Below are 25,111 nucleotides of genomic sequence, written 5' to 3' on the forward strand. Positions count from 1 at the left end.
CCCCTGCCGGAAGCACAGTAGGAGGGGGAGAGCCAATCACAGCCCTGCAGTCGCAGAAGCACAGACAGGCTTCAGTTCCCTATCAGGTCAGCCTAGCTGCTGATTGGTTCCTATCCTACAGTGCAGTGTTACTGAAGGCCGCCGGCTCCCCAGCTCATCCAGAGAATTCAGCCAGCAGGAAGTGGAACAGATGGGCGGGGCTAGTGGGGTTTTTGGCGAATTTCTCAATAAATCAGTCCGAAACACAACTTTTTTAGCACAATCCTTCTATATCAAGAGAAATATAATTCCATGGTACATTGTTAATTTTTATAGGATATGTCTCCTTTAAACAATATGCTAATTTGCATTGTGAACACTGGTGGTATGTATATGCAATTGTTTGTAATGTAGATTTATTGTATACATTTTTGTTTTTGTATATACCATGGTGTGTTAAAATTGCTGAGATCTGCATTGGGCTATTGTAGAAGTTGTATTTTGTCCCATTTTGGTCATAACTGACCTAAGGAAAACAGTATGTACCTTTGCACTAATACTAAAATATGAAAATATGTATATGTTTCTAATATAGAATATGAAAAAAGTAATTTTCTGTTTGAGTGCTCTCCTAACTTCAAATTTGTCAAGTTGGGCTTATATTTAATAACTTGATCCACCCCTAAAAATGAGCTGCACTTCCATTGAACAATCCAGTCAACTGGCTTGAAGCCCCATTATTGACCATACTACATTAAAGAGATACTGACACCAGAAATTAAACCATTTTTACATCTGTCATAACATTGTCTTTGCATGCTATTTATAATTTTGCCATAAAAGTATTTGTCCAAGCTTTTACATTCCCTATCTGATCCCCCATGTTCCTCTATGAGGGGGCGGCCATATTTGTCCAGCAGGAGGCCGTTAGCATTAGAAGCTATAACTGACAGGCTGAGAAGGGACAGTCAGGCTGGCAAAACAGTCAGGTTTTGGGATTTCAAGTAACAATTACTTACAAAAGCAGCCCTATCAGTAAAAAATAATCAACATGACCTATAGGCAACTTTTTATGTAGATTTATATTTTAAAAAGTTGTTTTTTCGTGTCAGTATCGCTTTAATATGCAGCCAATCAATCTGTGGGATGACTAGTCAGATATTGCTACAACTTTCATACATTCATCTTGAACTGACAGTAAAGGTTTAAAACAAAATATAAAAATATGAAACTATATTAAAGGAATACCGTCACAGGAAACATTTTTTTTTTTCAGAACACATTAGAGCTTCTCCAGCAGAATCCTGCTGTTAAATCTGTTTTTCCAAAAACACAGATTTTTTTATGTTTAATTTTGAGATTTCATATGGCCATATTCTTCATTTTCCAGGGTACAGCCATGTGACCTGTGCTCTGATAAACTTCAGTCACACTTTACTGCTGTGCTGCTCCCAGCAGCTGATCTGCAGAACAATAGGAAGGTAGCAAGATAGCAGCTCCCAATCAGTACAGCACTCAATAGTAAAAAATCAAAGTCCTGCTTTTGACTCCACCAGTTACATTGGAGTATGGGAAACAATAGGTTATTTGAAAGCAGTTCTAATGTGTAGCGCTGGGGCTTTCTGAAAACTCAGAATCAGAAACAATGTAGTTAGTTCTAGAATGCATTTTTTAATGGCAGAGTGAATTATTTGCTATATTACCTGTAATTTAGAAATAAAAAGTACACCATAAAATTTATGACAGAATCCATTTAATCTTACACAGTAAAACTATTAATCTTATACAGTACTGACAACATACTACAGCCTAAAGATCTACATTTCAAATTCTTTGCAAAAATCTAAGCCTCTTCATGACTTTATTCTCCCTACACATGAACACATCATCTATCCTGGCAATCATTGATTGCAGACTCCATGTTGCATAGAACAAATTTCCCTTTGGGTCAGTAGATCCAACTAATACAGGACCCCTGGCTATACTGCAGAACATACAGAGCATGCACCAAGGCAAGTCGATCGTTATCCTCACTATACATCCCAAAAACACTTCATCTGGTGAGTTTGTGCAATGTAATTTGCAAATACCTTCTTACCTTGTTATTGCTGAAGTTTTTTTTACAGTGAACACAGCAGTAGTTTTATTTCCTGTGCAAGTGAGGACATATTACATTTTCTCAAAAAATTCAGATTGGTATTTCGCTTGAGTTAAACATTCACCATTTATCCAAGTATCAAATACACTACAAAAAGTAGCAAGTTCTGCAACAGTGCTATAAATGGTTAACCTGCAAGTGCACCTTTCACTTCACTTTATTATCACAAAACCTCTGAGTCAAGGTAGTAGATGATGCTTTTAATGGATGTAGTTAAAGGTTTTGAAGAATTTACATCTTTTTTGAACGCTGTCTGCGGGCTGGAGGAGTGCAGAGCTCCTGGATACGGGGTGAAGCCTCTGCGTGTTTGGCAGCAGGTGAGATTTTATATGGGTCATACACATCAGAGATTATCCTACGAGGGCTGGGTTTAGCAAGCTGGCAAACTCGATCTGTTGCCTGTGTGTGAAGGGCAGATGACGGTACTGGTCTTACAACAGGTAAATCATGCTGGTACTCAGGATGCTCTATCTTATGAACTAGGAAAGAAAAAGTCATGGTTAGCTTTTAGGCAAATAGGCAATGCGGCATGTCCAGCAATTGTATTCTGTACCACCCTACCGTCAGATATTATGTCAAATAGAAAAGCAACCATAAGATAAAGAAATAGCTTCTACACCTTGCTTCAGAGGTTTGAGCTCTCTGTTCTTGTGTCTTTTGGTTGGTTGAGACAGGCAGCCCAGAGGAGTGCATGCTCACCAAGCAACACTCTATTTCCAACTATATTTCCAGAGATAGAAATTCACAGAGAAGGTATGTCACACATACAGAGAAATGTCACACATTTTTTCACTGGCTTAAAGAAAGGGTCTTGGATCTAAGATAGAAAGTGTTACCATATAAGGAAGAATTAAGAAAATCACGTATCTGCGTTACCTTGGCAAGATCGCCAAGTGAGCGGATCTTCACCCGATATCCTCACCTACGGGTGGGCGATATCGATGTTGCCTCCTCTCTGGGAGGCCGGATGACAGAATAACAAACTGCCGGGAGAGCGCCTCCCTTTTCCCAATATTAGCAGTAGGTACAGTTTTAGTGACCAAGCTTATTAGAGATTACTTAACAATATAGGGTGGGACTCCCAGTGCTATCTCTATAAAACAATTTGACTATATCACTGTCCTGCACAGCTGGTTTGCATTGGCATTCGCCCTGGAAGTACTTTATCAAGTGGGCTTTATACAGGAGCCTTCTTTTGTAAGAGATTAAGCCATGTGTATGGTTTCCTTAGTTCATCTGTTAATAAATCCGTCTCGGGAAAGGGACAGGTTCGGGAAAGAATAAGGAAGTGGTTTAATTTATTCAAGGGTGCAAGTGCTAAAAGTGCATTCCCTTTATTGCTCGATTAAGAAGCACTTGAACCCAGGAAAAGCTAAATTTTGCTCCTTGTGCCTTATTCCGCATTTTGGGCACTGTGTCCTGCAATGTAAACAACTGAACATGGCTGTCCAGGTGACAGATCCTTATATAGCTGTGAACTATAATAATAATGCATAATAAAAAACTGAAGAGGGACAGCTGATATAGCTATGAACGACCTACCTCCTAGGAAACAGGATGACAAAAAACTGAAGAGGAACTGCTAATGCATCCCTATAGTATCTGTGCTGTTAAGGGACGCTTCAAGAAAAACAATTCTTGAATCTGCTGGCAGAACATGATTTTTGTTCACTGAAATCAATTTATGAATGATTAAGGCCACCCTTCTTAGTTCAAAAGATGTGGTAGAGAAATTGAATGTCAGAACCTTTGTCTGGTTATTTTTTTCTGCTCAGAAAAATATAGATTTTTTTTTTTAATTCCAAGAAATTTTATCTCTAGGGATATAAGAACAATACTTATCTGTGAAGGTAAAGTTTACTTGTCAAATGCAATGGAATATGTCTTGTGTGTGAAAGGCAAAACCGGGGCACATGCAATTGTGATAACACTTGCATAATGTACCATATACCTGTATAAGTGAAAATTAGGATGTAATATGATGTAACAACGTTCTTAAAAATATGCCTTATTTATAAGTAGGGTTATAGTAATACTGACACAGTTTTCCACACATAAGTTAACCATTAAGTATTGTTGTTAGCCTTAGGATGGTAATTTGCTTTGTTATAATTGCTAAATGTTAGGTGCTGTAGCAGCCTGAACATCCACTGCAGCGTACAAAAAGTCAGGTTGCTTCTAGTTGTTGACTGTGGGATTGCGGCAGCCCAAGAACAGTAATACCATGTTACTAATATCACTTTAACTGTTTATTTTCTTTTGGGAAATGCAGTAATAGGCATTTTGGGCCCTTCTGGAACCAGTTTTGTAGAACTGTAGGCCACACTTAATAGAACAAAGTGCTAGCAAAACTGCTGCACATTGGTGCAAGATTATTGTTTTAGTATGAGATTTGGTAAGTAACATAAGCTTATTTCCTATGCCTAATGTGATATGATTCAATCAAGCCACATCTCTGACACCTGTACTAACACTGTCTTTTGGTGCTGTATTAGCCTGCTGCATCCATACAATAACCCACGTCAAGAGACACTGAGATCATAAAAGGATGCTCTGTGGGCAGATTGGGGGTACTGTATAGCACTGGGTGCAATTTGATTTCTTGTTACTTAAAAATAAAGCCATAACAGTAGCTAGTATTCAGTACAGAATGAACCTTCGCCTCCAGATTTTTTTGTTTAATAAAGGACAGGTAAAAGTCAAATAAAATGACGGTGCATGTTCAGCTTATTGTTGTGGAAAGGCATTTTGGAGAGATTAGTCGCATGTGGTAGCAGATATCTATCGAGGATGACTAAATCTCTCTATGGGACATCAGCCTAAAAGTATTTGTGCAATGCTTTTACATTACCTATCAGATCCCCCATGTTCCTCTATGAGGGGGCTGCCATATTTGCGCATTAGTAATCCATTAGCATTAGAAGCTTTAACTAACAGGTTGAGAAGGGACACTCAGGTTGGCAAAACAGCGAGGTTTAGGAACTTCAAGTAACAATTACTTATAAAAGCAGACCTATCAGTGAAAAATTATCAACATGATCTATAGGTAACTTTTAATGTAGATTAATATTTTGAAGAGTAGTTTTCTGGTGTCACTTTAAAGGGGACCAGTCACCCTAAGAAATAATTCCAAATTATTTTTATTGTGTTTGTCAAGCAAGATAAATTTCACTTGCACAATAAAAACTAGAAAGGGACATTTGAAAACAAACTTAATGTTGGTTTGAAAAACATGAAGTCACTGAATGAAATCTGATCTATTGTTGGCTCCACCCCCTTTTTCTAACCTTGGACCTTAGTTATATAGTAAAAACCACTGTTCAAAGTTTGTGGACCCTGGTTTTAATAGCAGCAATTTAAATTTCCCCACTGAAAGTCAACGAGTGACATCTGATTGGCGGTTGGTGGCTCTGCCCACTTAGTCTAACCTGGAACTGCAGTTACCCAGTAACTGACTAACTGCAAAGTTAGGGACTCTAGGATTAATAGTTAAAGAACAGCAGCAGTTTAAATTTAAACCAGTAAAAGTCAATAGGTAAATTGTGATTGGTATGTGTGCCCCCTTTTTCTAACCTTGAGTCGAAGTCACCTAGTGACAAACAGTGAGCACCCTGGTATAAATAGTGTGAGAATGACAGCATTTTAAAATTAAACCAATAAAATTCAATGGATAAAATTTGATTGGCAGTTAGTGGCCCAACCCACTTTTCCTATTTTTGAACTGCAGTCTCCCAGTGACCAACTTTGCAAAGTTTGCATAAAAATTGTGAGACTGACAGCATTTTACATTTTACCATTGAAAGTAAATAGGTGAAATGTGATTGGCTGTTGCTGGTTCCGCCCACTTTTTTTTACTGGAAATTAATACTTAAATAATGGCATCAATTTAAATATAAACCAATTAAATTAAATGGGTGGAAATGGATTGGCTGTTGGTGGCTTAGTCCACTTTTTCTAACCCTGAATACATAGTCAGCCAGTGACTGACTGTGCAAAGTTTGGGAACCCTGACATAAATAGTGTGAGAAAGGCAGCATTTTAAATTTATACCAAAAAAAAAAAATCAATAGGTGAAGTCTGATTGGCTGTTGGTGGCTCCAACCACTTTTTAAAACCTAAAAATGCAGTCCCCTAGTGACCCTGGTGTTAATACTGTGAGAATGGCAGCAGGTTGAATTTCCCCATTGAAAATAAATAGTTAAAATCTGATTGGCTGTTGGTGGCTCCACCCACTTTTTCTAACTCTGAACCACAGTTACCTGGTGACTAGCTCTGCAAAGTTTGGGGACCTTAGTATTAATATTTAAAGAATGGCAGCAGTTTCAATTTAATCGTATGAAGTCTATAGGTGAAATCTGATTGGCTGTTGGTGGCCCGCCCACTTTTCTAAACTTGGAACGTAGTAACCCAGTGACAAACTGCAAGATTTGGGGACCCTGACATTAAATATGTGAAAATGGCAGCAGTAAAAATTTCCCCACTGAAAACAATGAAAGAAATGTGATTGGCTTTTGGCAGCCCTGCCCACTTCTAACCTTGAGTACGTAGTCACCCAGTGACTGACTGTGCAAAGTTTGGGAAGCCTGGCATCAAACCAATAAAATTCAATAGGTAAAATCTGATTGGTTGTTGGTGGCTCTGCCCACTTTTCAAAACTAAAACTGCAGTCCCCTAATGACCAACTGTTAAAAGTTTGGTGACCCTGGTGTTAATACTGTGAGAATGGCAGCAGTTTGGATTTCCCCATTGAAAGCCAATAGGTAAAATTTGATTGGCTGTTGGTGGCTCCACCCACTTTTTCTAACCATGAACCGCAGTTACCTGGTGCCTAACTCTGCAAAGTTTGGAGACCCTGATGTTATTACTGTGAGAATGGCAGCAGGTTGAATTTCTGCCAAGTCAATAGGTAAAATCTCATTGGCTGTTCACAGCTCTGCCCACTTTTGGGCATCCAACAATCATCATATTGTCATTCAGGCTGAGCCCATAATGATGTGATTCAAGTTTGGGGAATGTAGCTTCAAAGCTGTAAGATTGGGAGCAGTTTCAAATTCCCAATTAAAGTCAATGGGTGAAATTTGATTGGCTGTTGTTGGCCCCTCCCACTTTGGGTCATCCAACAAATGTCACTGTTTCATTCGGGGTGACCCCATGATTACGTTATTCAAGTTTGGGGGGTGTAGCTTCAAAGCTGTAAGAGTGGCAGCAGTTTGAAAATCTTCCCAGTCAAAGTCATTGGGGAAAATTGGGGTGTTCGGAGCAGCGCCACAAAAAGACGGGGGGCGGAATCGGTTATAAAAGCACAAGCAACCTGCTCTGCTATAGGGCGAAGAAGTGTGGGGAGTTTGGGTGTTGTACCCCTAAATCTGTAGGAGGAGTAGCGTTTAGAAAATGGGGGGCGCTAAGAATAAGAAGAAAAAGTGGAAGAATAAGTTGAAGAACAGTATGTTGGGTTTTTTAACCCAACATTATATCAACCTTGTTTCCATCAGTCTTGGAATTACACAATCACAGCAAGAAGGCAGGTGCGCTGCAATTAAGACAAACTTTGTATCACCCCAAATCTTGTTTATGTGCCAGAAATTGGGAACCTAACGCCCATGCACAGGCTACACATTTAGATGGTGAAGAGTAAGGGGAAAAAGTGAGTGCTGAATGAAAAGTGTAGGTAATTGTCTGCTCACCTCTATGCTTAAAGCATAGAGGCAGGGAAGGCTATATATAATAAAAAAAGGAATTTGGGTTTCATGTTTAATTTAAAAAATATTTTTATAATATAATTTTTTATGTCTGGGTGACAGGTCCCCTTTAAGCATTTCTGTAATTAGACTCTGAATCCTTTATTTACAGTGGCTTGCAAAAGTATTCGCCCCCTTGAACTTTTCCACATTTTGTCACATTACAGCCACAAACATGAATCAATTTTATTGGAATTCCACGTGAAAGACCAATACAAAGTGGTGTACACGTGAGAAGTGGAATTAAAATAATACATGATTCCAAACATTTTTTAAAAATAACTGCAAAGTGGGGTGTGCGTAATTATTCAGCCCTCTGAGTCAATACTTTGTAGAACCACCTTTTGCTGCAATTACAGCTGCCAGTCTTTTAGGGTATGTCTCTACCAGCTTTGCACATCTAGAGACTGAAATCCTTGCCCATTCTTCTTTGCAAAACAGCTCCAGCTCAGTCAGATTAGATGGACAGCGTTTGTGAACAGCAGTTTTCAGATCTTGCCACAGATTCTCGATTGGATTTAGATCTGGACTTTGACTGGGCCATTCTAACACATGGATATGTTTTGTTTTAAACCATTCCATTGTTGCCCTGGCTTTATGTTTAGGGTCGTTGTCCTGCTGGAAGGTGAACCTCCGCCCCAGTCTCAAGTCTTTTGCAGACTCCAAGAGGTTTTCTTCCAAGATTGCCCTGTATTTGGCTTCATCCATCTTCCCATCACTCTGACCAGCTTCCCTGTCCCTGCTGAAGAGAAGCACCCCCAGAGCATGATGCTGCCACCACCATATTTGACAGTGGGGATGGTGTGTTCAGAGTGATGTGCAGTGTTAGTTTTCCGCCACACATAGCGTTTTGCATTTTGGCCAAAAAGTTCCATTTTGGTCTCATCTGACCAGAGCACCTTCTTCCACATGTTTGCTGTGTCCCCCACATGGCTTGTGGCAAACTGCAAATGGGACTTCTTATGGTTTTCTGTTAACAATGGCTTTCTTCTTGCCACTCTTCCATAAAGGCCAACTTTGTGCAGTGCACGACTAATAGTTGTCCTATGGACAGATTCCCCCACCTGAGCAGTAGATCTCTGCAGCTCGTCCAGAGTCACCATGGGCCTCTTGGCTGCATTTCTGATCAGCGCTCTCCTTGTTCAGCCTGTGAGTTTAGGTGGACGGCCTTGTCTTGGTAGGTTTACAGTTGTGCCATACTCCTTCCATTTCCGAATGATCGCTTGAACAGTGCTCCGTGGGATGTTCAAGGCTTTGGAAATCTTTTTGTAGCCTAAGCCTGCTTTAAATTTCTCAATAACTTTATCCCTGACCTGTCTGGTGTGTTCTTTGGACTTCATGGTGTTGTTGCTCCCAATATTCTCTTAGACAACCTCTGAGGCCGTCACAGAGCAGCTGTATTTGTACTGACATTAGATTACACACAGGTGCACTCTATTTAGTCATTAGCACTCATCAGGCAATGTCTATGGGCAACTGACTGGACTCAGACCAAAGGGGGCTGAATAATTACGCACACCCCACTTTGCAGTTACTTATTTGTAAAAAATTTTTGGAATCATGTATGATTTTCGTTCCACTTCTCATGTGTACACCACTTTGTATTGGTCTTTCACGTGGAATTCCAGTAAAATTGATTCATGTTTGTGGCTGTAATGTGACAAAATGTGGAAAAGTTCAAGGGGGCCGAATACTTTTGCAAGCCACTGTATGTAAAGAAGAGTTTGAATGGGTAGCCCACTCTGATCCAATCAGCACAGTTGCAATAGTCTATGGATGTTGACTTACTGGAGAGGTAGAGGAGTGCCTAGGGCACCACCAAAAATAAATCCAGCACTGTTGCAACCCAAAATATTACCCATTCAATAGAGGCAGAGTTTGACATCATTATATTTTTATACGCCAGAACAGGTAGCAATTCAGACTACTATATGGGAACAATTAAACAGCACTGTTCTAAAGTGTCTAAAATTAAAAAGCGAGCCCATTAGTGATGTGCGGGTTGACAAATAGCCAACCTAATTATAACTCACTCAAATTCTGCACCCAACCTGAACTGCATCTGCATGTCTATTTATAGACCCACATCAGATGATGTCACAGAGGGGTGTGTGACTCGCTTCTGATGTGTGGATGTTGGCCCGAACCCATCTGACCCGCAGGTAAACCCACATGTCCCCTGGATTCAGGCCAGCCCACAGATCAATAGAGCCCATATCAATATCTTTCATATTGTTAGCTCTTGTATCACTTGCTTTTTGTATGTAATTGGTATGTTCAATGAACACGCTTATTTACTGTACACAGCTTTAAAACAAGTATTACTATTTCATGGGACAGATGGAGTCTTCTTGCTGTATGCCACCACAGGATGTTTATAAACATGCCAAGCAGTGGTGTGCAGGTGTTCTTACCTGCTAATGATTCAGTCCTTGCTGTTGGGGCTGACTTTATAGATCGGGAGGATTCCTTCCCAGAGCTTTGGTGGCTGTTTGGTGTCCCTGGCAGGGAACAGGAAGCCTTGTGCTTCGGCTTTGCTAGATGTAAGGTGCGCGGGCTGGCTGAGGCTTTTTTAGCTCCTTCGGAAACCTAGTGGCCAAGACACAATGATTTAATGTAAATTAAATGTAATATGTGAAAATGGCAATTGTTTTTATATGCTGGTTAGATTTACTCACTATACTGTAGGCAGGTCGATCTTCCATCCATTCTTGACTAGTTTTCTTTGGTTGTGCGAGATTCTGCACACGGGCTGAAGGAAAAGCAGAAAGGGCGCTGGAACTCACTGGCCAAATGGGTGATGGTCTGCACGGAGAGAAATAAGCAGTAATTCTTAGCCGCAAAAAGGGCATTCAGGCTCCAAATTAAAACCCATTTTAATTATGCACAAAATAATATTATTTTTGCAATAAATACATATTACTTTACTTCCCATTAGTTCTATTGCATCTGGAGCTGGAGCAAATGAGCCCCTACAGGTCCACATTTTCCCCTTTACATCACTCGTTCTATAGTTCTTGTTCAGGCTGTTTGATTTTTCCTGTCAAATCAGGGACCTCATGGGGTCCTTGGTCAAACGGCCCATATACCTGTTGTTTTAACTGCGCAAACAATTGAATTAGCCTGATATTAGCATATTGATAGAAGAACCACTCATTTGGCGACCTCACCAAAGGAGCGGATTGGTGTTTGGCCACCTTAAGCTGAATGTTTTTCTATGGGTGTGACATGAGTCTATGATATGACCATTTGCATTATCATTGCTGAAAGGCACTGGCAGGGAGGAAGCTCCTAAAGTTGCTGCAAGCAAATCAGAAAGCATTATTCTCAACATCAATAATCAAATAATTGTCACTATCAAGCTATAGTTGCCTGATCCACATATGCCTTTAAATGGTTAATAAGATAATTGAATATATTGGAAATCACAATATGAATATGTGCCAGCAAGGTTTTATGCTTTCTATGAGGAGGTGAGCAGGAACTTAGACTTTGGGATTGCAGTGGATGTGATCTACTTAGACTTTGCTAAATTATTTGATACAGTACCACACAGAAGTTTAGTGGTTAAATTTAAGGAATATTGGCTTGGGACATAATATTTGTACAAGGATAGAGAACTCCTTTCTAATTGGACCAGTGTTTTTAGTACAGTACCACAGGGGCCTGTCCTTGGCCTTTTCCTTTTTAACTTGTTTGTTAATGACCTGGAGATAGGCATTGACAGTACTTTCTTTTTTTTGCTCATTTCCCCATTGCACTGAATGTAATTTGTAATTGTGGGCAGGGAATATGACACCTGTATTTGTGGGAAATAGAATATCTCCATTGTTAAAATCTCTAGTTATTACTTGTTAGGAAAAGACGAGCAATGTGTCACTGAAACTCGTTTTTAAAAATCACAGCGACTAAATCTCCCCGTGTGACATCTTGCCGGTATCTTACCAAACTCTATTACCTAATGTTAGGATGTCATATGCAGCCACTAATTCAGCCCCCAATCACCCTGTGAATGAATGCAATCCCCAGTGACTATGCATATGGGGATGATTTGTCCCAAAATACACATTTTTGTGGCCTGAAATCTGGTAGGAGGTAGTTTTAGTGGCTGCATGTGACATTAGCCTTATCTTCAAACAATGGGAATCTCACCTGTCCTCATTTATTGCTATTACTTTCTTGGGATTTGCCAGTTCCTCTTGTCTTTGACTCATTCCTATAAAAATTAAACAAAATATGTTTTTCATTTTTGCAATTTAATGGCTCATAACACACTACTATATTCTCTAGTTTTCTGGCTTACAGTTTACAAAGTATTCATTTAAAGGACAAGGAAAGTCAAAATCTATTAAGCACACTATTAAATAGTACTACTATTGCTGTGTAAAAACGCTATATTCCTGGCTTGCCTAATGAAAGATTTACAGAGATACACATACTAGAACCTACATACTTGTTTCAGTGAACGGCGCCGCCATCTTGTCCAGCATGTCTGTATGGGCTATTGCCCACCGCTACTCGCTCCCCCAGAGTTTAGCAACCCCCGCTCTCCATGTCACCTCTGCCACCCCCCGCTACTCGCTCCCCCAGAGTTTAGCAACCCCCGGTCTGCATGTCACCGCCACCCAACCCCCCCCCCCCACTCGTTCCTCCAGAGTTTATCAACCCCCGCTCCCCGGTCTGCATGTCACCTCCGGCCACGACCCCCCCGCTCATCGCTACTCGCTCCACACATCTGCCGCCTGCTGGGTCTGCATGTCACCTCCACCGCTACTCGCTGCTCTCTCTGCTGTCGGCTGCGTCACTATGGCAACTTCCAACACTCCTGCTGTTTGTGCACATGCGATCTATGGATCTGGTCGTAGTCTTAGTGCAGGAGCGATGCATTATGGGAATCCTCTTTACCCAGCTCAGCGTTTTTTCTCCGTGTTTGGCTTCAGATCTTCTGAACAGGTGAAATATGGGGAGACTTAAGGGCACTATTGAGACAACTGAAGGTATGCCTGCAGCTTGAGATTAACTCTTTATTAGCCTTTCCTTCTCCTTTAAGCTTGGATATCAGCGGAAATAAGACACCTTTCTCCAGCAGAAGTCTGTTCGATGTGACAACAGCTGCTTAATGAATACAGAAAGTCATACTGTAATCACAAGTTTAACCCTTGTCAGCAGTTTGGCTAATTTCTATCATAATGTATAAACATTTGGGCATAAATGGCCAGATGGTAGAGATGCTTTGACAGACAATTATGTGATCCTGGTGGAGAGATCATTATTGGTCCTGCTGAAAAATTTTGGTTAGTTCCATACAGGTCAAACTGTTTATGGCCACTTTATGGTTCATACACTTAAAGGGGATGTTATGTCAAAATCTTAAAGGGGTTGTTCACCTTTGAATTAATTTTTAGTATGACGTAGACAGCATTATTCTAAGATAATCTGCAATAGTTTTTATTATTTTTGGTTTTTCAATTATTTAACCTCTTGTTCAGCAGCTTTCCAGTTTGGAATTTCAGCAGTTTTCTGGTTGCTAGGGTTCAAATTCCTTAGCAACCAGGAAGTGGTTTGAATGAGAAACTAGAATATGAATAGGAGAGGCCCTTAACAGAAAAAGGACTAATGGAAAGTAACAATAACAAATGAAATTGTAGCCTCATGGTGCAATAGTTTTTGGCTACTGGTGTCAGTGACCCCCATTTAAAAGTTGGAAAGAGTCTGAAGAAAAAGGTAAATAATTTAAAAAAAAACTATAAAAAATAAATAATGGAGACCAATTGAAAAGTTGCTTAGAACTGGCCATTCTAAAACATGGTAAGCGTTTATTTAAAGGTAAGCCACCCCTTTAACTTAATGGCAAAGCAGCTAAAACACGGTTAAACACAGCTAACTGGAGCTCTGTATTCCTCAGTGTCTGCAGCTGAATGAGGAGTGGGCGTGTCTCTCTGCTCATATTTCACTTTCTTATCTGTGCCTGTCTTGCTCTTATCAGCAACTGACCAATGACAATCCAGTAAGAAAACTCTTCTGTTTTGTTTCAAGTCTTGTATAGGATAATCCCTGCTTTTGTTTTTTTCATGTCTGGTACTCTGGTACTTTTTTCAGTCCCCTGCTTTTTTTTCACATCAGAAAGGGCACTGTAGGATTCCAGATGCTGTGATCAAAGTTCATTTCAGGGGAATAGCATGAGATGCAAAATACAAACGCATCTAAATGAAAAACAGTAGAGAATTTTTAATGGGTTGATATTTGGATAAATATATATGGATTTATATTTCAGTTGGACTAAATAACACACACAAGGCTTATGATTTTTTACTTCATAGCCCCTTTAAATAAGTGGTGCTTTCTAGTTCATATGCAAGGCCTACACAGCTGAACCGATCAGTTTTTATATGACTAGTAATAAAAAAGATAAGTCTTGTTGGATTAGTAAGTAAATTGAATAAGTAAGTAAGTTGGATTAGTAAGTACAGTAAGTGTAACCAGATGTTTTTGTTTTTTTTTAATTTGTTAAGACATTTAGAATCCTATATTTTCCATAATATAAACTAATATACCAGAAACAAAAATGATTTTATGTACAAAAATAAAACTGATTTGGAAAGTCCCATGTCTCTTGAATGCGCCAATACCAAATATATATCATTTTATGGAGATTTCTCACTTGTATAGGTTAAAAACTCCCAGCAGTACACTACTAACTTTTCAAAGCACTGCTTCAGAAAGCTGCATACTTTAGATTTCAAGGGCAAAAGTTAACAGAAGGTTTATCCCAGAAAATTATACATTTTTGGAACGATCAGATTCTGGGGAATCCAGAATAGGTAAAACTGTCTGCTCCAAATTACCAAGTTGCAATGCTTTCCTAAAGTTGTTGGTTTTTATCAAAATTTGAGAAATTTTAAGTCTATAGCATCTTATCTCCTACAGGTTATATGGTAACTAGATAAAACATCCTAAATATGAATGCCAGTTGTCCACTGAACAGTTTGATGCCCAATATGTATAGTTTTAACTAAGTATGTGGAATGTAGGGGCCCTAAAATGAAATTACCCCTATATGATCTATCATTTCTTTCATTTCAACTCCTGCAAAATCAACACATTTACATCATTTTATGTGGGATAAAGCTACAAAAAAGTATGCTCACCCCAGAAAGCCATATATTTATGGAAAGTACACATTCCCCTGAATTTAAAATGGGTAAGCATGTCTTTTTACTCCAAGTACCAAGCCGTAAAGCTTTCCTAAAGTTGGCAATTTTGAGGACATTTCCAAAAATCACCTCAAAGCTTATTCTTTGCAGCATCTTATCTCCCACATATAATTAAGTACCAAGATAAAACAATTTGAATGCCAGGGGTCCACTGAACAGTTTCATACCCAATATGTACAGGCTTACCTAAGTATGTGGCTTTTAGGGGTCCCAAGGTGAACATACCCCATATTATTTATCATTTCTCTCATTTCAGCTCATTTCAGCATTTTATGTAGAATACAAAAAAGTATGCTCACCCCCAAAAGTATGCTCACCCCCCAAAAGCTATATATTTTTGGAAAGTACACATTCCCCTGAATTCAAAATGGGTACACATATCTTTCTATTCTAAAGTACCAAGTGTCAGCGGGGGCCTTCGGCACCCACAGGGGGGGTGTTGTCAGGATCAAGGAGGAAGTCCTTTTCCAGCGAGTCCAGGCAAAGTACAGTTTCAGGGGAATCCAATAGAGAGGTCAGGTTCAGGCAAAGGTTCAATAAGGCAGGCAGCAAGGTTCAAGGTCAGGAACAGGCAGATGAACAGCAACAGATGAAGCAGGCAAGGCTAAGAGACCCAGGAACACAATAGCAATATTGAGCTATACTCGGGCATTGAACCTGGGTCTCCGGCGTCCTTTTATTTTTGAATTTGGCGCCACAACGCGTGACGTCACCGCGCCGGCGCTCTGGCGCCCACGTGGAGTCCTGGGCGCCGCCATCTTGGATCCTGCGCCGCGCCAAGAAGGAGGACGCCGCCGATCACTCGTGGTGGGTAAGGAGCGGCGATCGCTCGTGACACCAAGCCCCAAAGCTTCCCTAAATTTGCCAATTTTGATGATACTTCTAAAAATCGCCTAACATTGTCGCAATTTATCTCACAGAATTTCTTACATACAATGACACATCACCTCAAATATGAATGCTAGAGGTCTTCTGAATAGTATATTAACTAATAGATTTACCAAAGTATGTGATATGTACAGACCCCAAATAAAATTAGTGCAAATGAATTTTCTTGGGTGCCAACTCTACTTTGGCAAACAAGACCCCTTGCTTGTGTATTATGTGTCATAAGACCCCCTAAATGTACAGTGACCCCTGAAAACCATATGTTTTTTTAAAGTAAACGTTCTGATGAATCCAACATGGATAAAGGGTCCTTTCTACACATCTGCAAAGCTTTCCTAAACTTAGCGGTTTGAATGACATTTCTGAAAATCGCTTAAAAATGTTGCAATATGACTCATTTATCTCACACATTTTCTTGCATACAAAGGCAAATCCCCTCAAATTTGAACACCAGAGGTCTACTAAACAGTTTGATGCCCAATATATATAAATTTACCAAAGTCTACGGTATGTATGGACCCCAAAATGAAAATAGTGCATATGGATTTCTCACCTGCCAAATCAGGTTGTAAGACCCCCTAACTGTACCAAGACCCCCAGAAAACCATATATTTTGGAAAGTACACATTCTGATGAATTTAAAATAGGTAATGATAGCTTTCTACACCAAAGTACCACATGGCAAAATTATGCTAAAAAAACAGATCAGGAACACTAATAAAAAAAATACATTAAAACCAAAAAGATTGTGCAAATCAATAAAATAACAAAATAAGTCACATGACAGAGTAATTAGTGGTCAGAATACCTGATCCAATAGTCATGCTGTCATAATAAAATGTTTTTAGGGGGAAAACAAAAGACAAAGGGGTAAAATGAATAAGTGAAAAAAAAGTGTGAGTTTGTGAGTGTTTGTGTATACATGTGTGTACACATCTAAAAATTGTGTGATGGTGTGTAAGTGTGTATATAAGTGTGCTAAAATGTGCAAAATGAAAAAAAAAAAATAAAGTTGTGTGCTGTATTTGTGTGTAAATGTATGTAAGTGTGTGTAATAGTGCGAATAAATTTCACTTACCAGTTCTGGAGCAGGAGGGATGCAGGGATCGCTTGGGGGTCTGAAGAGTCATTTCTGCAGAGTCCTCCTGTGCAGCAGGAAGTGAGTGGGCAGTGCTGGGGGGAGAGAAAGAAGCAGAACAAGCTGCAGACAGGATGCGATTGCGTCTGCTGCTTGGAGGTCGGTCGTACAATAATCGCATTGCAGGACCAACATGACAGCCCCACTGGCTTGTTTCCCAGGGCGCCGTCATTGCTCCTGACTCTTTGCAGAGGTGGAACATGCTGCCTCTGCAAAGAGAAACCTCTATCTGCCCAAGATAGGCAGATAGAGCCTTTTTCTGCCAGCAGGTACAGCGTATGTGCTTGGCAGTGAAAGGGTTAAGCTATAAATCATAATGATAAATATAAATTTGCACAATCTAATTCATTTGTAAATCAATGGTAATAGCATTCCCCCACCCTCAATATAGCAAAGAATGGTAATGCGTATAACAATATCAGACCTAGTTAAATACTGGACACATTAAAAAATATTTTTAACTTGAAAACTCCAGGCAGAAAGATATTCCTGAAGATATGTATATACTTTAGGCACTGGTTTAGAGCACTGCACTGCTGTGGCATTTCTTAGAGTTGCTCAACGCCATTGTCTACCATAGGCACAGCATTTCTTTAGTGGAAACCAGTGCCAGGTCATAAGGGCAATTGACCTGAGTTTTCAGACGGAGCAAGCACTACACAACAGAACTGTTTTCAGATGGGATATTGTGTCTCCAACTCAATGCATTTTCAATATGACTCAAGTCACATAATAGCAAGACAGATGTCTCCTTTTTGGCTGCTATTCTCATGTTTATCATTAGGTGGGGCATGTGAGCATGTTTAACAATGCAAATGATTTCTGAATTCATTTGATCTCTACAATGCTGAAATCTTATCCAGCCTTTAGGAAGCCTGCTTTTTGAAAGGGTGTTTGGTGTGTCAGAAATGATTGCCTCTCATTGTATTTCATGTATTTGGGGTTAAAGTTCCCACTGCTTTTAACTGTAGTTAATGTATTTTATGTCTCACTACGCTCTGTCTCTCGCTATATTTAATGTTTTTGGGTGCCACTTCTTCTGCCCCTCAATGTACAATGTACTTAGGATCTTGAGTTATTGTTTATAGATGTTTACAGAAGTCAGTTTACCGTTACTGTGTGTTTATATCTATATATACTTTACTGTACAAGCTAATTGAGGCTAATGGCACAAGGAACAGTTTTTCCACAGTGTATTTAGCTGGCAGAGAATTGCCTGAAGCCACCATAGATTATTGGGAGGCAGAATAGGCAGTTCTGCCTGTATACCCACTCGTTAAAATTCAGAACTGTACCAGAGGTGCTATTAGCCCATGGAGGGATCAGTTCAGACAACTAAATCCTTCAGAAGAGGTTCAGAGAATTGCTATCTTGTTACCTGCCCATTTTTCTTCTGATCGGCTGTGGGGGAGTGGGGGGATGGGAGTGATATCCAACTTGCAGTGCTGCAGTAAGGGTGAAGACACACAGAGCTACTAGTAGCAGCTACTTTTTTCGTGGCTACTAAAAAAGACAATGCTGATAATTTTCTCTATTTGTGTTTTAGCAAAGGCAACTCTCAGTATTGTCTATGGCAGGGTATTTTTTGGCTTTTAGTAGCCTTCAAAAAGTAGCTGCTACTAGTAGCTCAGTGTATCTTCACCCTAAGAGGCGAAAACAGATGGGGCGATTAGTCACCATGATTTAAAAAATTTCCTAGCTCAAAAGTCACAGTGACTTGTAGGCTGATGTTCCACAGAGTGATAGATCTTCAACAATAGGAGTTGCTGGTGGAAAGTCCTTTGCATCGCTTCAGTTTTCCGAAGTAGCTCTAAGTTGCCTACAGGAGGAAACTTTGCAACTTCAGAATACTGAAGAGATGCAATGGCATCACGGGGGACTAACTCGCTCCTTGGGGCATCAGCTGTACCGCTTAATTTTTAGTCGCTGGTTGCAGGTTTTACATCTTTTTAAATCTGAGTACGTCACATAGCTGTCACCTGGGAAAGTTAAGAAAATGGCTAGCTTCATATCAAATTTCAAAACTAAATATATAAATCTATTTTGACTTGGAATGGGATCCATTATCCAGAAACTTGTCCAGAAAGTTCTGAATTACATGAAGGCCCCATAGACTCCATTATAAGCAAATAATTTTAATTTTTAAAATGATTTCCTTTTTCTCTGTAGTAATTAAACAGCACCTTCAACTTGTTCACAAATAAGAGTCATGCATTAGTTAGAACAGGGATCCTCAAACTATGGCCTGCAGGCATAAAATGTTCTGTATTTTACATATTGTTTTAACTTTTAAATGAGGTTTTAATATAAAACTGCTTTGTAACCCATTTTTAATTGGGCGCAGAACCCATTTTTGATTGCACATGCACTTAGCCTGCCATTCTTAGATAACACCAAAGGCCAATAACACTATATAAAAGGTAAGCAGACTTACCACATGTAGAAACTGAAGGCACCTTGTCCACCCAATATACAGAAGGCCTGCAATCACAAATGTACAGTTGACAAAAGTATGTGCTATAAAATATATTTAGGCTATATAATACACATCAAAAGTTGCAGGCACCAAGGAGATTAATAATAGATTCACAAATCCAGCTGCTTTCTGATGCAAGCTGCAAAGTCCAAAACAAAGGGGCTTATATACTAAAAAAAATGCCATATCCCTCATGCTGAGAAGATGTTTTTTTTATTACTATTGACATGACCAAGAACTTATAAGCCTGCACACATGCTTTGGGCTGGGCTGTAAAGGTGAAACTGAATGAAAATTGCATCCTCCATCTTTAAAGATTGGAAATGGTCCTGCCAGTGTATTAAAGATTAGGACCTCAAGGTTTCTACTGTATATCATTTACAAACACTTTTCAGATAGATAAATTTAACATTTGGCCTTTTGATAAAACACACCTTTTTATAAATACACCATTTATTTGACTTTGGCGAGAAGCTGATGTCCCACGAAGCGGTTTAGTTGCCCGCGATAGATCTCTGCTATCGTGGGCGAATAACCACTCCGAAATGCCTTTCCACCGGCAACAATAGCAGTCACCAGTGGAAAGCGCATTGCTTTGGTTTTCCAAAGTCGCGTTAAGTTGCGTGCAGGTGGAAACTTTGGCACGACTTCAGAATACTGAAATGATGCAATGGCCTTTCCACTGGCGACATCTATTGTTGCCTGTGAAGGCATTTCAGAGCGGTTAGTCTCCCGCGATAGCAGAGATCTACTGCAGGCGACTGAACCACTCCATCGGACTCAGCCTTAAGGGGCATTTGTTTATGCGTTTACAAACACATGCCAAGTGTGAAAAAACAAATGTTGTTTTTAGGTGCAACTAAAGCTGGCCATACAAGTATTTTTCTTTGCTTAACTACCAATTTCAGTCAGACAAAACCATCTAATAGTGTGCACCAAATGATCGTACATCACCAATTGATCTTTCATCCAGTCGACTCCGACTTCTCCGTTTCTGATACTTCCGACTCCATGACTCCAACTCCTCTGTTTTTAATATGCTAATTTATTTTATACATCCAGGAAGGGGAAGGGGCACTTAAAACACAACTGAACTGATAATAAACTGATAGACAATTTTATCTATACTTCTACTCCTAATGATTTCCCTAGAATCCCATAGTCATGTTTAAAGTTTAAGCTAACATTACAGCTGAATTACAGCAGTTTTTCAAATGTTTTAAAGCTTCAGTCTTAAAGGAACAGTAGCACCAAAAAATAAAAGAGCTTTAAAGTAATAAAAATATAATGCACTGTTGCCCTGCACTGGTAAAACTGGTGTGTTTGCTACAGTAAAACTACTATAATTTATATAATAAGCTGCTGTGTAGCCACGGGGGCAGCCATTCAAGCTGGAAAAAAGGAGAAAAGGCACAGGTTACATAGCAGATAAGAGACAAGTTCTGTAGAATACAATGGTGTTTTATCTGTTATCTGCTATGTGCCTGTGCCTTTTCTCCTTTGAATGGCTGCCCCCGGGGCTACACAGCAGCTTATTTATTTAAATTATAGTAGGGTTTCTGTAGCAAACACCCCAGCTGTACCAGTGCAGGAATGGCTGCCCCCAGGGCTACACAGCGGGGTATTTATATAAACTATAGTAGGGTTTCTGTAGCAAACACCCCAGCTGTACCGGTGCAGGAATGGCTGCCCCCAGGGCTACACAGCGGGGTATTTATATAAACTGTAGTAGGGTTTCTGTAGCAAACACCCCAGCTGTACCAGTGCAGGAATGGCTGCCCCCGGGGCTACACAGTGGGGTATTTATATAAACTATAGTAGGGTTTCTGTAGCAAACACCCCAGCTGTACCAGTGCAGGAATGGCTGCCCCCATACTACACAGCAGCTTATTTATATAAATTATAGTAGATTTTCTGAAGTAAACACACAGTGCAGGGCAGCAGCACATTATATTTTAGTTACTTTTATACACTTTCATTTTTTGGTGTTACTGTTCCTTTAAACTATTGACTATCCATTCCCTTCACGTATACAAGTATTTCTAGTCCTGCAATTTTTTTTTCTTAATTAGTTATCAGTGAGAGTTAGTTACGTCCCATTTAGTGAAGCATACAGTCAATGAAAAGCTTCATGGTGTTTCATTCGTGTTTGTTTATGCACTGCGTGCATTGGGCTTTATTCTTATAGCAGAGAAGTAATTAATTATGACTGTTTGTGAATTGGGACATTTAAACTTGCTTTATTTTTTTTTTTTTTATTCCCATTTAAATTTAGTAGGAGTCGGAGTCGGTTCATTTTTTGCCGACTCCGACTCCAGGTACCCAAAATTGCCTCCGACTCCTTGACCTCGACTCCGACTCCACAGCCCTGCTTTCATCTGACATCGGTCAGAAAATCGATCGGGCAAGTTTAAACATTTTCGTCATTAACATTGAAATGTGTCCATTGTCCAGGGCCAAGCAGGCATTACTAGACATTGATTAGTAGATATCACTTGAAATAGTCATTTTTTTCTTGATGGACAATTCATACTTTTCACGAAAAGCCTAACCCCTGATTCGATTCGGCCAGAGGCAAAGATTCAGATGAATTCAAGAACAGATGAATTCATGAGTACAACCAGGCAGAATAAATTTGAAACATTTATCTGATCGGTTTAGGTGCACTTAAATCTGTGCCTCAAACTCCTGCACAAAAAAAATACCCGTGTAAGAACCCTAGCTTCCTGTAGAACCAGAACAAGGGCATTTTGCCAAATATTTCAATAATAATTTGTAATTTGGAAAAAATGTATTTCGTTTTTTTGTTCTCTTGCACAGTAGCTACATATCACACCGCCAAAATATAACACTGGTATAAACACTGTCTCATTTTCTCAGTAAAGAGAAAAGAGATGAGAAGAGTCTGTATTGCCACAGGTATGCAGGAGAATCCAGGGAAGCTATTATACAGGTATATAGATAGCAGGGGGAGTTCTCAACGAATAATTTACACAGTATAAGTTGGAGAACAAGAGCTAATAATTTAAAGCAACTATTTAATCAGCGCTGTAAACAGCATGGCAATAGAGGGATTTAGCTTGCACACTGTCTGTCTGTGGTATCATCTGCAGTCTGTATCCACTGCTCTGAGCTTAGACATTGGAGGTAGGAGGTTCTGAGGTATTAAAAAACAAAAAGGTGAATACTAATTAAATTAAAAATTAAGGGTGAAAAAAGGGCTACAGAAAAAGACACAAAAGGGAGCAGAATAGAAAGGAGGATGTGTGACAAGAAACCATGTTGCATAGGGAGGAAAAAGAGAGGGGCGGGGACAAAAGGAGATAGGAAAGCATGAGAGAGACGGAGAAGTGGTGAGAGGAGAGAAAGCCATTCCCAGAATTCAAAGATTAAGAATAATAAATAACATTTTAGGTTAAAATTTACTGGCACAGCTTTCAGCTATAAGGCAACAGTTGTAAAACATATGTGCTGTATAAATAAATTCTTGCCTACGGAAAAGTATGCTTAGCTTGTTTTGCAAGGAGTTTGTCTTTACAACTGGAAACACCCTTTGAAATAAGATCTGATTCTGCCTTGCTGTGTACTGTCTTCAGAATTTAGCTGAAATGCTCATGCTGTGGTCGCACACAAATATATTTCTTTTGTCGTCACTGGCGGATGGAAGCAGACAGCTTTAACTGAACAAGCATTCATACAGGCGTTGGTGGTATAGTGGTGAGCATAGCTGCCTTCCAAGCAGTTGACCCGGGTTCGATTCCCGGCCAACGCAGAACTTTAACTTTTCTAATTTTTCATTAATTTTTATTATTATTTTATAATTTGTATTTCCACTTTTCTACTGTAAAATATGTTAAATATTTTTTTTAATTCCCTTATTAGTCTAACATTTACAAATACAGGAGTATTCAGTACAGCGATAAACAATGATATCTCTCTATTTACTTATTGGAGGCCTGGTCCGCAGTAGAAAAATCTATGCAATAAAATTCAAGTATTACTAACACTTAGCTCTTGAAGTGAAGATCTGCAGATTCAAATAAAACAAAAAACACGTTCCCTGACCGGGAATCGAACCCGGGCCGCGGCGGTGAGAGCGCCGAATCCTAACCACTAGACCACCAGGGATTCTGAGTATGCTGCTGTTCCAATGTATTTAGACTGTTACATGTCTGTTCTTTAGCAAGAAAAACTTTAGATAGTAAAGTAAATACTTAGCATTTCCTTCTAGTACTCCCTGGCTGTAGTTCTGTATTATTTAATATGACCACTCAACCTGAGGCTGATATTTAAACTGGCAACTGATAGGTTCCATTATTTCAAATGTGGCAAGTTAAACAGATAATTAGCAGCTATCAGTTTCCAAGAGTTGCCGTACTCTGGCAAATTTAAGTTGCTGATTTGGGCCCTTCAGATCGATTCAGAAGATTATCTGCCTGTGTATGGGGCCCTCAGATGGGCCTATCCATCCGATATCTGGCTAAAAATCAGTTTAATTTTGGCTTGATGCAGTTATCACTCCAACAGCTTGTTTTCCCATTATTGAAATCTGATTGTTTGGCCCTAGAGCAGATGATCTGATTAGCCCAGTATTGGCCACCTTAAGGTGGCCATACACGGGCCGACTATAGCTGCCGATATCGGTCCCTTGGACCGATTCGGCAGCTAATCGGCCCGTGTATGGGGAGAGCAGAGCGGCCTGGCCGACTGAGATCTGGCCTGAAATTGGCCAGATCTCGATCGGCCAGGTTAGAAAATCTGGTCGGATCGGGGACCGCATCGGCTCGTTGATGCGGTCCCCGATCCGACTGCCCCATTGCCGCCCACATAATCTGATCGTTTGGCCCCAGGGCCAAACGATCAGATTATTTTTTTTTTAACCTAAATGCTCCCCCATATCGCCCACCCGTAGGTGGGGATATCGGGGGAAGATCCGCTCACTTGGCAACATCGCCAAGCGAGCGGATCTGCTCGTGTATGGCCACCTTTAGGTGGGTATATCAGGGGAAAGACCGGCTCATTTGGTGACCTTGCCAAACAAGTGGATCTTATAGTGTATGACTACCTTAAGGCTAGGGCCAGTTGGGGCTGGCTGATGTTTCTTAGCATTTTTTTGCCCACCCTCTGAGCTGGAAAATATCTAGAATTGCCACGTTTGCCATTACACTTTGGTTAATCTAAAGTAGTGATCCCCAAGCAGTGGTCTGTGAGCAACATGCTGCTCTCCGCCCTCTTTGATGTTGCTCCCAGTGGCCTTAAAGTAGGTGCCCATTTACATTTCTGGCTTGCAGACCAGTTTTGGAAGCACAGAGACCCTTTTTATGCTTGTGTGGCTCCCCAACACTATTTACATCTGTGTGTGGCTCACGAGTAACAAAGGCTGGGGATCCCTGATCTAAAGCTAGCGCCAGACAGTGCTGTTTCTCAGCCTACAAAAAAGTGCATGTCGAGAAACTGCCTCCCCACTCAAATCTGCTCTATATTGTGTCTGCACATGGAGTAATTGCATCAGACTGGGTG

The 25,111-nt window shown here is 40.1% G+C and overlaps 1 protein-coding gene and 2 non-coding genes across 6 annotated transcripts in view; 1 reads left to right on the forward strand and 2 right to left on the reverse strand.

Moving 5' to 3' along the window:
* Nucleotides 1-1,718: 1,718 nt before the first annotated feature.
* Nucleotides 1,719-25,111, reverse strand: part of theg (theg spermatid protein) — a 29,005-nt gene continuing 5,612 nt past the window's right edge. For 2 of the 4 annotated variants that reach the window (XM_018097110.2, XM_018097112.2), the window contains exons 3-7: nt 19,550-19,596; nt 12,028-12,091; nt 10,554-10,680; nt 10,290-10,464; nt 1,719-2,616 (exon numbers count right to left, since the gene is read on the reverse strand). In XM_018097110.2, the coding sequence (XP_017952599.1) occupies nt 2,369-2,616; nt 10,290-10,464; nt 10,554-10,680; nt 12,028-12,091; nt 19,550-19,596 (661 nt within the window). In that variant the 3' untranslated portion in view covers nt 1,719-2,368. Of the gene's footprint in view, nt 2,617-10,289; nt 10,465-10,553; nt 10,681-12,027; nt 12,092-17,055; nt 17,151-19,549; nt 19,597-25,111 lie in introns of all 4 variants that reach the window. The other 2 variants (XM_018097118.2, XM_018097131.2) reach the window with 2 other exon arrangements.
* On the forward strand, nt 23,292-23,363 carry trnag-ucc. The gene has a single exon. It is a non-coding gene; the product is annotated as a tRNA-Gly (tRNA).
* trnae-cuc lies at nt 23,648-23,719 on the reverse strand. Its single transcript has one exon. It is a non-coding gene; the product is annotated as a tRNA-Glu (tRNA).

The sequence above is a fragment of the Xenopus tropicalis genome, chromosome 1 (genome assembly GCF_000004195.4).
Source record: "Xenopus tropicalis strain Nigerian chromosome 1, UCB_Xtro_10.0, whole genome shotgun sequence".
Lineage (NCBI taxonomy): Eukaryota > Metazoa > Chordata > Amphibia > Anura > Pipidae > Xenopus > Xenopus tropicalis.